The sequence below is a fragment of the Amphibalanus amphitrite genome, unplaced genomic scaffold (genome assembly GCF_019059575.1).
Source record: "Amphibalanus amphitrite isolate SeventyFive unplaced genomic scaffold, NRLGWU_Aamphi_draft 000108F_arrow, whole genome shotgun sequence".
Taxonomy (NCBI): domain Eukaryota; kingdom Metazoa; phylum Arthropoda; class Thecostraca; order Balanomorpha; family Balanidae; genus Amphibalanus; species Amphibalanus amphitrite.
In genome coordinates this window covers 831,702-848,679 of record NW_024881603.1, presented here as the reverse complement: position 1 = coordinate 848,679, position 16,978 = coordinate 831,702, and the positions used below count along the sequence as shown (strand labels likewise).

At 49.4% G+C, this 16,978-nt stretch overlaps 1 protein-coding gene across 2 annotated transcripts in view; it reads left to right on the top strand.

Moving 5' to 3' along the window:
• LOC122380859 (TAF5-like RNA polymerase II p300/CBP-associated factor-associated factor 65 kDa subunit 5L) overlaps positions 1 to 11,517 on the top strand; it is a 78,297-nt gene extending 66,780 nt beyond the window's left edge. For both annotated transcript variants that reach the window (XM_043364378.1, XM_043364379.1), the window contains exon 12: positions 10,775 to 11,517. In XM_043364378.1, the coding sequence (XP_043220313.1) occupies positions 10,775 to 10,886 (112 nt within the window). In that variant the 3' untranslated portion in view covers positions 10,887 to 11,517. The remainder of the gene's footprint in view (positions 1 to 10,774) is intronic.
• The last annotated feature ends 5,461 nt before the right edge of the window (positions 11,518 to 16,978 follow it).

The following is a 16,978-nucleotide window of genomic DNA, read 5'->3' as shown; positions in this document are numbered from 1 at the left end:
TGCTTCAGCAGCTCGTTGGGTACGCCGTCCGGTCCCGGGCTCTTCCCGTTCTGGAGCTTGTCCAGGGCTGCGTCGAGTTCGGCGGGTGAGAATGGCGCGCACGGTCCACTGCGTTGGGCGTCGCATGCGCAGGCACTCACTGCAGCGCGCGCCTCCAGCTTGATGTCGCGATCCTCTTGTTTGTTGTGTGGGATCCGGGATACTGCCGCATATGCCTGGCATAGGGCGTTGGCCTTCTCCCTATCTGTTACTGCTGGTCGGGCTGGGCGGCCAGGTGGGCCAGCGCGGTTGAGGGGCTCTGCTGGTTTCGCCGGTGGTTTGCGTCCGTCCAGGGTGCGGATGAGGCTCCAGAGGTCGGTGTTGGGCCCCAGTTCCGCGATGCGCTTGCGCAGGAAGCTTGTCTTTTCCTCGCGCAGGACCGTGTCCGCGTTCTTCCTTGCTTGTTGGTAGTCCCGGACGTCTTCGGCGGTATGGTTTGGCGCGGCCACCTTGGCGCGAGCTTCATTCCTGATCGCGATTGCTTCGTCGCACGCCTCGCTCCAGAACGGCTCCCTGGTCCTTCCGCCGTTTCCGTATGGGATGGTGCGGCGTGCGGCGCGGGTGATGGCTGCGGTGAGTCGTTTGTCGAGTTCGCTCGCCGTCAGGTCTCCGTGGTCGTCCCAGCGGCCTATGATGCCGTCGAAGGTCCTGCGGTACTCCTGCCAGTCTGCCTTCCTCAGGGACAGGCGGCCTCTTCCTCGGCGCTGCGGCTTCGGTGGAGCTACAGGGATGCTCGTCGTGATCGGGAGGTGGTCCGATCCCATCGTCTCGCCGATCTCCCAGGTTGTTCCTCTCGCCACGGCAGCGGTCGCCAGGGTAACATCCGGCGTCGACAGGCCGCCCGTGGCTGGGTTGATGCGCGTGGCCGAGCCGTCGTTCAGGATGGTCAGTGAGGCGTCGATCGACCAGTCCTCGACTTCGTGGCCCATCGCGTCCTCTGGTTGGTGTGGGTCCCATACGTGGGCGTGAGCGTTGAGGTCTCCTGCGATGACGCATCTCGGAGGGAGGGAGAGGCGGGCAGGCTGGAACGGTTGGGCTTGGGTGCCTTGTCCTGCCACCCACCTTGCTGGAGGTGAGTACAGGTTGAACACGGTTATAGACGGTGTTCCCTGCGGGTGGAGCTCTGTGGCCGTGATGTAGGTTTCTTCGTCTGGTTCAGTTGGCGCATACCGAGGCGTGGTCCGCGAGTACGGTAGTTGGTCCCGCACTAGGGTCATGACTCCTCCCTTACCCTTCACGCCGCGGGTCCCGTCGCTGCCGGTCGGGGGCTGGGGCTGGGTGGCCGCCTGCCCGGTCCCGCTCGCTGGTGGGGCGCGTGCCGTACACTTCTTACGGCTCTTGCAGCCCGCGCACCAGGAGTTACGGTCCGACGGGCCGCGGCGCTTGCAGGTCCAGCTCGGTCCAGGCGGTGCTCCCTGCCCACTGTCGGCGGAGCGGGCTGCTCCGGTGATTGTCGGGCTCGGGTTTGCCTGGTATGGCCTGTCTTGCCTCGCTGCTATGTTGTAGCCTGGGAAGCGTGGGTTTTCATCGCTTTCCAGGAGTCTGGTTTCTTGGAGTAGGATGACGTCGGGTTTCTCGTCTTCAATTCTCTTGTCCAGTTCGGTTTTCCTGGCCTTCAGACTGTTGCAGTTGAACTGCAGGATCTTGAGGAGGCCGCTGATGGCTGTGGGTCCTGTCCGTTTTGGGTTCCGCCCGGTGCGCGGGGTTCCCGGCGCCGGTCTCACAGCCCGCGGGGGAGCGGGCGGCGGCGGCACCGCGACAGGCGCAGGCGGGGCCGGCGGCGCTGACGGCGGCGTCCGAGGCGGCGGCGGCGGCGGCGGCGCGATGCAGCTCGGGCACCACCAGAGGTCGCGTGTGCGCGCGAGTCGGGAAATGTCCGTTGGCCTCAGTCCGGCGCATCGACCATGGTGCCAGAGGGCGCACCCGCCGCAGCGCACCGATGAGCCGCCGACTCCCCGGCCGCATACTCCGCACGGGTAGCGCGGAGGGGGTCCTGGATTCGACTCCACGTCCCCGGCCCGCATCAGTAGCAGGGCGAGGTGGGCCAGCCCTCGTCCCGCCGCCAAAAACCCGCCCGCGCCGGCCCGGCGAGGCAGGCGGTGGTCGTCGTCTTCCTCGAGGGTGTGGATGTGTGTCGGCGAACTTGGCTCCCGAGGGAGACGCCACCCCCACGTGAAGGGGTCGCCGATGGTGGCAGAGTGCTCCGGAAAGACTCGTGCTCCGGAAAGCAGCTGAAAATGCAGTCCTAACTATTGAAAACTGACTAGAAGAGCTCACAGACAGAGGTTACCCAGTTTCAAAAATTGCAGGTCATCATAAAACAAAGACAAAGTATCATTTTAAATTGTTTATAATATCTATAACGCTAAATTTTGGGGGAAAATAACACGAAAATCGTCAATGCCGAGGAGAAGTGACCCTCCAAAAGTGTCAATTAATGTAAAGTTTTATCTAACGAAGTTTCAAGAGGCAGATCTGGAGCAAATAGCTCTCTTTTACACACAAAATCCGGACAAAAACCGCACGATGGGCAGGTTTTGGCCGTTTACAAAGCAGAACCTCTCCTGAGGAAAACACTCCGCGACCCAGCGAAGGTCTTGGCATGGGGACAAGACCTTGGGGACTTGGCACGAGCGTTTGGGGTTTGCAAAATTTGCAAAATATGTCTATGAAACAGATGGCCGACACATTCTGCAACGATATGCTGCGAAAAATTTGCCCCTGGCACTTCCCATTTGTTCAGGAATGGGTTTGTTTTGAAAAGGAGGTCGGCGCCAGTCATTCATGAAGGAGTTAGCGCCAGAGAAGACCTACAAAATACTCACGGATGGTATCGATGCAAGCTGTCGGCTTTCAGGGAGAAGCGGATGTTGCCGGGGAGCTCGTCAAACCTAAATCCGACGCAGAAACTGCAGGAGATTCTCCTACAAGAGCTTGAAAGCTGGTTACCTTTTATCAGCCTCCGGCAGCTGACGGAGCGACGAAAATCGGTATTGGCAAATATTTTTGGAGATACAGCAAAGGGTTTGGTTTCCAACCTTCCGAATCAGTTGTCAAAGCATGCATATTTGTATAGTGTCACACAGACACCGAAACCTTAGATTTTTGGCCGGTTCTTATATGCTTTATTGGCATGGGAAATGTGTCAACGAACTTTTGAGACACCCTGTACTTCTATGTGCTTGTATGTGCGCTTGGCTTCTGAAAACGAGTGACGAAGCATCGCGGTTGATTGGCAAATGAAATTATGTCCAGTGAATGCTATCCCTGTCGGGAGAGCAAAAGCAAAGAATAGCGCCTTTAGCAGCATGCATTTCGAGCTCTTTTCATATAATATTTCGCTATATGAGGAGAAACTCAAGGCGTCACAGGCAAAAACAGCTGTAAGAATTGTCGATACCGTGACTCATTTGAAGAGCATTAATTAGGTGGGCATAATTAGGTGAGTGGCTCCCTACTTACTTGAACATTGATCAATGAACTACTTCAACATTGTGTACAGTAGTCCAGCAGTGGTTGCGTTAAACGGCGCACGCGCTGACTACATTTATGGTGGAGACACATCATTTTCTTTCCGTATTCAAAAGTACTATAGTTCGATTTTTTCAATAGGACTCTGGCTCCAAGTATTTTCAGTATCAGAATTTTCAGAATTTCAGAATCACAGTGATTTGGACCACCCGTAACGACCAAGGTGTCGTTTTTGCTGATAACCTCTAGAAAGGTCATCAGAGGTCATTTGAGGCTACAAACAGATTTTTGTTTATTTGTTTATTTGTTTATTTCACAACATCGCCAACAGGCAGTACCCATTGAGAGGCGAAGTCAAAAACATACGAATACATCGAAAGAAAGAATAGATAAGAGTCTACTAGCTTTGCATGCTACATGCCTAAACAATAGAAGCATATAGTAAAAATAAATATGGTGAAAATATACCTGCTATAAAAATATACCTAATATAAATATGACTAATCAATAAAAGTATACACTAAGAACAAGACGCACTGTGATAAAAGTATACAGCATGAAGTATGATGGATAAAACACTATCTCAATGGCATCGCTCTCACATACTTCCTGACATGACCTTTGAACATACAAAGGCTCATGTCAAAAACATCGGCTTTAGGAACATCGCGCAGGAAACTGTTCATCATCTCAGGAAGCCGGTTAAAAATTCCCGTCTTCACAGCGTTCACACGGGCATACGGAGTCTCAAAGAGCGAAAGTCGGCGTGTGGTGCGTCCGGGTACATGAAGTGAAAAACAGCTGAGGAGGCATGGCGTATCCACCTGACTGCGACAAACATTTCGTAAAAACATGATATCGTATTGCATGCGCCTGGCTTTCAAAGTGGGCATCTCAAAGACCTGCAGCAGGTGCTCATAGGACAGCGAGCCAAACACAATGTTGTTTGATTTCGACGCCATCCACATAAGAAATTTGTGCTGTACTCGCTCCAGCCTCTCCACATGTGACTTTGCCGCGCCGCCCCAAATGACGCACCCGTACTCCAAGATGGACCGAATGTTCGCAAAGTACGTAGCCTGCAAGGTTTTCATGCAGAATTTTTTATTCGGGAGGCCAGTCTGAAAAGACCTAATCAAAACGCCGAGAGCTCTGTTTGCTTTTGAAACTATGTGGTTGATGTGGGCCGAGAATGTTAATTTTGAATCCAGCATTACGCCTAAATCACGTACTTCGGAAACGCGCTGCAAAACCGATCCATCAATAACGTACGAGTGCATCACGGGTGACGACCTCAAGCTCAGTGTGAAAGCGAAGCACTTTGACGGGTTGAGGTGCAGCTTCCAGTCTGCCGACCATCTGCTGAGATTATCAAGGTCAGACTGGAGCTGCTCACAATCAGACATTGACCTAACCCGGTGATACAACTTAACGTCGTCCGCAAACATGATGCAATGAGATGAGTTCACAGCCATGGGCAAATCGTTGATAAAAAGCGCGAATAAAAGAGGTGCCAAAAGAGCCCCCTCTGGGACGCCTGACGTCACGTTCCGCCACTCGGACACCCGTTCCGAGTGGCGGAGTGACGTTCCGCCATTTTTGCCAATTACTCTCGATTGGAAAGAGATAGAACGCTGGGGATGGCTTCAGTGTGTTTGTCTTGTCGAGACGCATCGAATCGTATGCAACATGACCTATTTGAATCACCACGTGACTTTGACCTGAGGTCAAAGTTTGACCTTGACCTTTCAAGATAAAAAATCGAAACGACTGAAGAGAGAGAGAAACAGCTAGTAGCATTGCCAATTCTTCATCTTTGCTGGTTCAAAAGTTATTCGTGAAAACAAGTTTTATCCAAGGCTCAACCGTTGACGTAAGGTCAATTTTGATAATGATCTTATCAAAAGAAGAGTTCAAAAGCTATCGATTGCTTTTCCATGCGTTTTTCTAGCTATCATAGTTCCTGAGATAACGGCATGTTTTCTGAAAAACATAATGACATTTGGCAAATTTTGACCTTTGATGACCTCTGTTCACTGTTGACCCCAATATTGCTTTAAGATGAAAAATGAATGAAACAATTTAAAACGTACGCATTGAGAGCTATCGACTGCTTTTTACTGCGTCTTTCTAGCCCTCTTAGTTTTTGAGTTATAGGTGGGTGGTAACATATACCCCCCCCCCCCCCCCCACTATGGCGAAGTTGGCTGAGACCGCCACTGGGGCGCGGATGTAATTTCTTCCCGATAATTTCCATACGTGCGCTTTTGAACCAGATATTAAGAACAGTGGTGACGTCATGCTGTCGAACTTGTATTGCAATGTAACGTATAGCTATCATGGACGGAAACGCTTACTCGATTATAACCTCGGCAACAGTGAAAAACGAAGCTTCCCCAAATTCGTCGACACTTTGTCCCATTGAACGGACATTGGGTGCCTGCTGCCACCAGTGACGTCATCGTGATATGTTTTATTTTTTTAGACACAATTTCCGGGTATTTACCGTGCATAATTCGAAATCGAATATTTTTCGGTAAGAAATTATTGGCCAGACGCTGAAGCTGCCAAAACTCACGTCACACGCAGGGTTGCCAGATCCAGAATGGTCCTTATCGCCAAATTCGCCCCTCGAATTTCGCCAAAATTCGCCAAATAGGATGCGCTGTATAACCATACGTAGCAGCGCAAGTTGGCGTTCGTGTAACCTATCTCGTTTCTCATATTCATCTACATAACAGCGTACCTTAACCAGCGCCAAATAAAATAGCAAAGGCAGAGGTGGGGATCTCGGGGGGGGGGGGGGGGGTCAGGACCCCCCCTGAAAACGAATTACTGCTATGTAAGTCAATGGTACTGCATCCAGCCCGCCTCCATCTGCCCGGCATGGACCCCCCCCCTGACATTTTGACAGATCTCCACCCCTGAGCAAAGGTCGTGCGAGATGTGGTTCAGAAGATATTTTCATCAGGAAGATTTTATATTTTAGTGCCTAATATGAAACGTCGGAAGTTTAAATTAATCAGATTACGAAATATTTCGTAACGATGTTTTTCGCTTTGTTTTGTTTATTTTTTTAAATAATATTCGGTGATTTGGAGGCGAACTCGGAAATTCGCCAATATTTGACGTTTTATCGCCTATCGCCAAACGCCGTGCTTCTATCGCCAATGACTTTCAAAATTCGCCAAATTGGCGACATATCGCCAAGTCTGGCAACCCTGGTCACACGTGAGAAATTCGATAATGAACTTGAAGCCAGAGTCCGTTTGAAAAAAAAAAACGAACATTGGCCCAATCTTACCAAATGCCGTGAATGCGCATTCACGGCATTTGGTAACATTCGTAACTTTTCCACATTCACTTATTCATTCGTTCTGATGACATTCATAATCATTCACGCTATCAAAATCTTTGGACAAGATTAGCTGGAGCCTGGAGATAAGTAAAAAGGACATCTTTGATATCAGTGCCGTAAACTCCGGCCAGTGCTGCCAAATCCTATTTACGGCATTGGTAAGATTGGGCCATAGAGCTATATTCAATTATTTGAGTTACACTTAAAACACAAGAGACTGAGGGCTTCTTTCAAGACAATAAAATTATCAGCTCTCATTTCCAATGTCGCATTAGGTTTTTGGTTTTCAGGATTTGTTTTAGTTTTACTCTTTTATGTGAAATTATTGGTATACATTGGGAAGGGCATACCACGGTAATACAGTTATCACTAATCTATGATAAGATATTGAAAGATGCATACACTGGCAGCGCACATCCAGCTCTCTTATTTAACCCATTAGAGCCGAAAACTTTTTTTGTCGACTTTCACTGCGATTTTAACATATTTTTGTCAGGCACCCTTTAGGGGAATACATGTGCATTTTTAGCCAGATCACGAAACCGGAAGTGTACGTTTCCGGTCTGGCAGCTTTTGCTGCCAAGCGTATCTTACATAGTCACAAATGGAGTGGTTTGTCATATTTCAAAGCACAAACATATCAAAACCGCGAGGAAATGATCTTTCGATACCAACAACCTTTGCCACAGAGTGTCTCCTGTTGGTGCATGTACAGTATTCACGAACTATTTTATTTACGTACCAGATATGATCTTGAATATGTGCAATTGTTCGGATTTCCATTCGACCGTAGCCTGCAAATAACGACCGTAGCCAATAATTCTCAAGAATAATGAACTCAAAATCCAGACCTCAGCTAACAGTTCAGCTCGTTCTGAGAGATCATGTTCTTTCTCTCATTATTTCAGCTCACACGCGCTTTCCCTCCCCACAATATCTTATATAGGATGCGACGAAGGTTTTGATGACTTCCGTCGACCGTTTATTTAAAGCAACTTGGCGTGTTTCCAATGTGCTCCTAAATATCGCGTTCCTTTCAACGAATTGTGTCCCTGAGTCTTTCTCTGAAGCGGAGATTATCTGAAAAGCTGACCTTTACCAATGGGGTTCACTGGCATGGGTAATTGTTTAACCATTGAACGGCGCATTTACTGAACGCCTAAGCATGAAGGTTTAGCTTTACAGTTGAGAGGTTCGTAGTTGCGCTGTTGGCATGCTCCAAGCTGGCAAGTGGCAACACATGGAAGGACGCTGCCTCACACTTCTAAGCCCCCGTTTTCACCAACAAGCGCTGGTGGAAGAAGTTTAGGGACAAGTAGCGTCACGCATAAGCCCCAATCAGCATGGTCCTCCTGCGTCTCAACCGTCGCCAAGATCGCCATGAAGAAAGCACCTGGGAAGTCTGACCATTCTGCGGAGAATCTGAAGTCTTATTCATAATGATCACTCGGATAATGTTGTCCATTGATAAGGGAGGAACGCCCTTTGACTGAAGGCGCTTGACTATTGGTGCGGCCAAAATAACGAAAATCAGCAAGCCCAGAGCCCTCAGATTTGTACGAAACGGAGAATCTGGCCGGTAGAAGAGTGGAAACGGAGTAGGTATGTAGAAGCGGGTCTAGTTCGGCGACGAGTCTCCGTTTCAATGGTTTCACCACACGGACCCCCAAAACGAGCATGGGCTGAAAACGCGGCCCAAGTTCCGACAGACTTCTGCGAAAAATTCTCGCCGCAATGGTATGTCGAACGATCACGATGTCCTAGCAGGGCCTGAGCTGAACCAGCTGGACGTGATCTAGCAAAAGACGAAGTCGATCCCGACTACTACCTAGAAAACATACTGAAAAAGCGTGCATTGGCATTAAAAGACCACTACCCCGTGCTCCAACGGCGCCTGGTGTCCCGCAGGTCGGACAGCATTTTCATGCTGGACGGTAATCCATCTCATCGATCTTCCGGAACTAGGCGGTGTCAGGACCATCTGTCCGATATCTGGGGGAAGGACACTTGGCTAGGGAACAGTCCTGGCCTAAATCCAATCGAATTATATTGAAGGATAGTGCAGCAGGAGCTGGACATATACGAACTTTCCGGCGACCTCGGACAGCTCGGAAGGGCGCTCAAGTCCCAGGCGCCCCTTTTTCACATGGAGGACGTCCCTTTAAGCTTTATAGGCACCCGTCTTTCCCGTGTAAGCGCCCATTTGGTCATCAAAGGTGCCCCTATAGGTCTCAGAGGCGCCCCTCTTTCTTGTGCAATGCGCCTCTTTTTCATATGCAATGCGCCCCTTTTTCGCATAAAGGTGCCCTATGGACATTACATGCACCCCTATAGACCTTACAGGTGTCCCTCTTTCTCGTAGAGGCGCCCCATTGGGCTTCATAGGCGCCCCTCTTCGGCATGCAGGCGCCCCTCTTTCGTGCAGATGCGCCATTATGGCCAGGACCTTCGTAGGCGCCCCTCTTTTGCATGGGGGGCGGGACCGGGGCGGGGGGCGGGGGCGACCCCATAGTTAGGCCTCAAAGGCGCCCCAACAGGCCTAGGAGGCGCCCCTCTTCCCGTTCATCTATAGAGCCACGGCACCACCTTCCCTTAGGCGACGGCGCGCCCTTTGAGGGATGGCGCCTCTGATGACAGTTTGTCCGCACCACTCCGTTCAACGTCCCTGCTTCAGCAATGGCGGAATACATTACACGCCTGGTAGTGTGTCGGTATGCAATGCTCTGCAGACAAGAATAAATAGCAGAAACCCCGGTAATGACCATTTTTGGAAAGGCAAAGAACTGGGGCATTACACTATGAGCCATAAAGCCAGACATTGTTGCTCACTTACGAATGGCATAGCAAAAAGAACGTAACTGCTCCATTTTTGACTACGTAAGATACGGTTGGCAGCTTTTGCTGCCACTTAAATATAACGCACGATTGGCGGTACTTAGAGAAATTTATGTCGCACCTAAGCTCTTCCCATTGATAATCACACATTTCTTTACAATAATCAATAATAAAAAGGTAACATTTATTCACACCACCTTCGCAACTGACTTCTTTGGTGTCCGCCGCACGGCCGCCATCGCGCGCCCCTTGCACCCCCGCGATAAATTGTTTATTTCTCAGCTCATTCGCTTTCTCGATCAATAATTCGGAGCGCACATGTCGTGCATTGTTTTGGTCTTCCGTTCGGGTGAGAACTTTGAAAGTTCACCGCAACGTTTAGGAATGCGGCGCTATTTTGTCCTGTGGCAGCAAAAGCTGCCAAGCGTATCTAATGGGTTAATATCAGGCACCATGAAGGAAACTCCATTCGGTTCTGCTCTCAGCACTCAAGTAGGCGCGACTCACCTCATGCCCAGCGACTCTCTTCACATGAGTCGCGTTTCCGGTAATGCTGATTTATTTTCCCTGTGATGCTTTGTGAGTTTCTGCTCATGTAGCAAAATGATGGCACGGAATGTTAATTTGAATAGAAATTTTGTCGGCAAAAATATCGGAAATTGATGCACATGTAGTACACTGTAAAAGAATAATTATGAATGGGGTTAGGGCCTAGGGGTATACATTTTCAGGAAAATGTACATCATTTTCCACTTCCTCAGTTCCTCATTTTTGTCTTATGGAAACCATTTTGTTTTGTTTTTGTTTTGTTTTGTTTTGTTTTGTTTTGTTTTGTTTTGTTTTGTTTTTTGCTCAGAAAGTGATGAGTATGTCTTTACTTTGTAATAGAACATTACGAATAAATTCAGCTCACCCTGTTAGTCCCGCTTTATCAGAATGGGTCGAGGGCTCAATTAGTGCAGAACGGCTGTGCTGTAGCGGGCTCGTCTGTCCGTTTTGAGGACGACTCGCGACTGCTCCACATTGCGACCCGGTACAGTATTGAACACAGTGCCGTGTGGTGTGTTTCAGCGACGCCGACGCGTCACCGGCGTTCAGTTTCGTGTGTGCCGGCTCGGCGACCGTGGGTCTGCAGCAGGCGCCGCACAACTACCTAGTGGCCGTGTACGGCGACCCCTGCTGACGCCGGCCCCGGCCCGCCGCTGCCTCTTGGCTCCGGCGCTCCGGCGCTTCTCTGTCGATCGTCTGTGGAGATGCTTCACAAATGCTGGTGGTATCATGTGTGTCATATCATTGGAGTTCACATATGCATTTGAGCATGGAGCAGCTTCCCAGTGTAAGCTACGTATAGGATTATTTGTACTTAAGTTATAGTGTTTCAACATAGTCTCATGATGTTCATAGGCTCAAAATGCATCGATAAGACTGTCATCATGTGTTCTTAAACTGTATGTCGATAACGCGCGCAATGCGCACAGTAGCGGCGGAACACCTTCAGTTAAGGGGGGGGGGGGCACTGCCGACTTTTGGTCCCATTCTTTCCATGCAACTCCCATAGGGCTAATGTTAATGTCAAAATCAAAGGAGGGCACGGTGCCCCGGTGCCCTCCCCGTTCCGCCGCCTATGAATGCGCATACACATTTGCATCCTACGCACACTCACGGGCCTGGGCATTCGCCAATTGTTTCAAGCATGGGCACTAGGGTACACTAGGCGACTATAATTATAGCCGAATATGGCCGGATTATAGCCGACTATAATTATAGCCGAATAGTTGTGGTAATGGCTCGAAATAAACACAGGCAAAATGTTACAACCACTGGTACAGTAAATTTTTAGGGAGGGGGAGGGGTTAAACGCTCCCAGCCGATAACAAGAGAACGAATAGCCGCAGCGAGACTGGCGGGGCGGAAAATGAAAGCTAGCGATTAGACGATTCTGATTAGTACTTTAAAATTGAATATTAAGATCACCGTTCGGATCTGGGTCAGGTCAAACACCCGAAATTGAGCTGTTGCTAGTAACACGTGCGGGGCACCGCTGAAATAATGTGCGGCACTTCTGTTATCGAACAAAGCCTAGCTGCTAGCGCTCTTTAGTGACGGTGAGATGCATCGTCAAAGGCGAGGATCGCACAGCTACGTGTTTCAGTTACAACTTTCTCTTATGTGTCACAATTCTACCCACCACAGCATACTCCCTAGCATTGAAAGACTGAAACATCCATCCACCTCGGTCCTTTGAGCACCCTGGAGTCCAATCTCTGTGACTGCCACTGAACAGAGTTGTGAAGTGTGAACTAGTGATGTCAATTACGGAAAATCGGAATACCGATACCAAACCAAATACCAACCAAAACCGTGGAGAAATACCGAAACCAAACCAACTTGGGAACATGAGGAAAATACCAACTTTTTACCGATTTCTTAGCCTCTCAAACATTAGCGAGAGTTCATGATACCAACAAAATACCAAACACATTAGGATTGAAATACCAAATACCGAGTTGGTATCGGTTTGGTATCGGTATACCAAAAAGTTGGTATCCGATTGACATCTCTAGTGTGAACCTACGTAGTGAGCTGCTAGCTCCGTCCTCTTAGCCCGCGACCGCCGCCGCCGCGCTGGTCGACAAACGGACCGGCTCCCGTTATTTTATAATAAATCCGCCGTCGCTGTTAACACGCGCACCGACGGGGGGGGGCGGATATCCGCCCCCCCCCCTGAGGTTTTTCGCTTATAGCGGGAAAACCGCGCGCGAGCGCCGCGAAATTTGGTACGACTATTCTCTCATCAATTTTACACATGGTGTGCAAGTTTGAACATGGTTTGAACTTCCTAACTTTTAACCCTCGCCGGCACAGGGGGGGGGGGGTTGCTAAGGTTTTTCGCGAATAACTCGCGTAAAAAGCGGCCGATCGCGACGAAACTTTCAGTACCCTCGCATTGATCAATTTTACACCTACCCTGAAAATTTCATGACCCTGACCCCAATGACCTTTGACCTGTGACTCTTTTCTGTGACCATGTTTGGCCGAAATCGCGGTTCGGCGCATGTCGGCTCGCATTAGCCGCGCGTTTGCAAGCTTTTCGTGGTTTCAAACGTTCAAACATGTGATTTGATGTTGCTCCCATGCATTAGGGTGGGTGTCAAGGTCATCTGAAGGTCAGGTCAGGTCATTGACCTTTGGTGACCTCGGGATACCTCGGTTCACTTTTTCGAGTTTTACATGTTTCTAGGCTAGTTTTTTGAGCTGAATTCGAATTTAGCAACCATTTGAACATTTACGAAGTAGTTTTGGTGCCTTCGTAACACGTTACGAAGCTGTCCGAGGCCTTTGACACGTATTACGAATACCCGTCACAACCCCTACCGGTTGACCTGACCTGACCTGACCCGACCTGGTCTAAATGCTTAAAGACATCATCTCTGATCAAAACTAACACGATATTCGTGATCAGCACCCCGGAAAACCATATAGCAGCCCCACTTTACGACTTTCTAACAGGTCCCGATTTTCCCGGTTTTCGGGTCATTGACCTGACCTGGAAGGTCACCCGATGACCTAGGACCTTAAAATTGGGTATCATCGGCTTCCTCTCGTGACGGGCAACACGCTCGTTTTTTCCGCGAAGCTCTAGCTCGATCAGGGGCCAAACGCGAGGGGGGGTCGTACCCCCCCCCCCCCATTGTGCCGTCGAAGGACTCAAAATGGCCTGTGCCGGCGAGGGTTAAGGTCAGGTCACCAGGTCACTTTGAATGACCCAACCTCAAGTCACTTTTTTGCAACTTTGTCACCGTGCCAGAGCTACAGTAGATGTCGGAGGAGGCCTTTGAAAGTCGCAGGATGTTATTAGGTCATTAGTAGCTACAATTTGTATATCTCGGAATTTTGATGTCGGTGACCTAAGGTCAGGTCAATTTCGCGACCTCCCCATTATAAGTCGATGGGGGAAAAATCAACTCCCTGTTTTTACCACTAAAACGGGTCGGAATGGCCCCATATACCATACATGACTTCATATACGATCAACCTTCACTACCTTGAGGTCTGTTTTGCTGTTGGGCAGCTGTAAGGTCATGTGACGTCATCAAAGGTCACCAGCGGTTTTTTTGCCAATAACTCCGTACAGGAACAAGATACAGCCGCGCGGATGGTCTCATTGTGTTCAGCTCGTCAAGACGCATCGAATGATATACATGATGACTTCGAGGTCACGTGACCTGAGGTCAACCTTTGACCTTGACCTTTCGAGGTCAACATATATATCATTCGATGCGGATTGACGAGAGGATCATGATGATGCCCTTAGTTTGTTCCTATCTTGACTAATTCGAAAGTTATTCGAGAAAAACTCGCCATGTCTACATAGCGCCGCCATTTTGACTTTTTCGACCCCTGTGACGTCATCTTTGACCTGACCTGAAAATGACCTAAGTAAAAATTGTAGACCTTGTCCGTGCGTATCCGATGCCGTTTACCGCTTGTCGCTATCTTGCTTCGTTCTCGAGATCTCAGGGGGGGGGGGGCGGTCATCCGCTCCCCGCCCCCCCCCCGTCGGTACGAAGTTGGCGCAGACCCCCGTCGGTGCGTGTGTTAAGTAAACCTATAAAATAAGGCCGCGGTCGAAATACTATGCGTAGTAATAAAATACCGCGGTCGCGTACTATCATTACTACGCAATAAAGCGTTATCCCTCTGCACAGGGGCGGTGATGTGCATGATCCAAACAACTACCGAAGTATTTCAATACTGTCTGTGATGTCAAAGCTCTGTGAACGCGTTGTGTGCTCTGCTCTCAGTTCGTGGACTATCTCATCAGCCATTGTATGCTGTGCCCCGAACAGTACGATTTCCGTCCTGGTCTCTCCTTCACTCAATATACCCTGGGTCTCTCCACCGAGGCGGCCCTGCTCGATACTGTCACATACGTCTCCAATAGAGGTGGCAAAAGATGAAAATTTTGGGAACCATACTCGAACCAGACCCGACTGGACATTACTGGAACCAGTTGGACCCGGTCTAAGTTGGAATCGGAACCATTTGGACCCGTTCCCCAAAAGTCAATTAATACAAATTAACGATTAAAAACGATTAAATACAAATTACTTGTAGGTATCATTAGTTGCATCATGTAAAACAGCCTTTTGCCCACTGGGAATACTCATAAGCTACTGTGTGTAAAGAAACATTCACTTTATTCACTTCATATTTTGCAATAATGTGTAGTGTGCAAGATGTATAGTTTATGGTAGGACCCAGTTCTGCCGTGCAAAGGCAAAGTCACGTATGTCATTTTAGGGCCAAAAATGTTTTTTTATATCAATGAAACCGCCTCCGCAAGCCGCATCTGATGCTGCTGGTTACGGAGCGAGCGAAGCGAGCGTAGTCTTTCCTTAGATTAACGGAAATTTCTGAGTATGAGCGGCCGGCCGGCCGGCCGGCCGGCCGTGGTCACGCTTTTGCGAGGCTTATATCTCAGCAACCACTTGACCGATTTACACGCGGTAATTTTTGTAGGGTAGCTTCATTCCTTCTACCAAGTATTGGACTATTGCCGATGCATGTGGGTGACCCCTTATGCACGTGCCACGTGCAAAACGAAGAGGTGTCACTTTTGTAATTGTTGCAATATCTCGGTAACTACTTGGCCGATTGCGCTGAAAGTTGGCATGTAGGTAGGCACCCACTAGGCACTGCATATACATGTGCCAGAGTTGGGGTGCTGCTGCACGTGCGCACGTGCAGGGGTCGTTTCCAGATCTCGGGAACGGCTGGACCGATTGCGCTCAAATTTGGTACACGGTTAGGGACCGGTTAGTAGGGTGCCGTGCACAAGTCAGTTGGGACCCATTTTGCACGTGCGCACGTGCAGGGTGCCGCTTCCAGATCTCGAGAACGGCTGGGCCGATTGTGCCCAAATTTGGCACATCGCTAGAGACCGGTTAGTAGGATGCCATGCACAAGTCAGTTGGAGGTACCCCCTCGCAATTTCGCACGTGCAAGGCCCACCCTCTCGCTCGCTCCGTTAGTCGCCCCAAAAGGCGTTATACTGGTATTATTTTCATAATCCTGAAAATAAAGAAAATAGTAATATTTTTTCATATCACAAAAAACGTATGTTATAAAAAGTATCGCGTCGGTAAAGCCAAAACAACGTATGTCTCAAATCGCGCGGAATATCCACGTATGTTGCAGTATACGTGTTTCTGCCAGACGCACGAAACACGTATGTTCCTATGTCTTGGCTAAACCACGTATGTTATAACATAGGTACGTGGTTTTGCCGCTCGGACTTCTCCACTGTATGATTGACATACGTGTTTTTTCCAGGGCATTGCCCCACTTTCTGTACATCGTGCAGGGGCGTCGCCAGGTTCTAGTTTTTGGGAGGAAATATATAACATGCATATTGCATAGGCAGTAGGCACCCATGTAATAGGTATCAAAATTTGACGTCATCAAGAATTATAAAATACTGAATCTATAGTGTCTAGATTCATCCCACCCCACGACATGTGTGTCTGGCGCCGCCATTGCTACTCGCGCCAATTGTTCATTTCATGGGCGGCGGCGGGTTCGAAGGCGTTTCGGAGCAGTGATTGTTATTTTCATCTTAAGCGAAAACTTGTTATTTTCATCTTAAGCGAAAACTTGCTACAGTTGCCTATGTGTAACTTTATTTGAAATGGACGAAAAAAAAACGTAAAAATAAAAGAGTAGTCCGCATTAATTGGGATGAGTCCCTCGGCAAATGGCATTACGTTGCAATCGGCGACCTCAAGGTACAGTCGTGTACAGGTTGATGGTTCCCTACTCTTTATCCACCGGGTTCCTATGGCTCAGCATTGGCAGCAGCCGCCTGGTACCGGTAGGCTGTGCCGCATGACCCGAGAGTGAAGCGGCACAGCCTACCCGTGCACTGTATGACACCGGCTCGGGTCGCCTGGAAGAGCGATTTGACCGGACGCTGCGTTACACCGGCTGGGGGGAGGGGGGGTAAGGGTCAGGTCTGTCTATTTGGCTCGGCTCGGTGGATGAGGCGGGCTGGAGTGTGGTGTGGGGCGGGGGTGATGTGAGGAGGGAGTGAGCGGACCTGGGGCTGGGTGTGTGTGGTCGCTTGTCGCATAGAACCGATCGTAATCCACCCTCCAAAAATTCGCTTTAGAGATATTCACAACCCAGGGGGGTTCAAACACCCATCTTACAAATGGGGTGCGGAAGGACAGGTAAGGGTCCATACGGTCTCCTCATGAATTGCAGCAGAAAGAA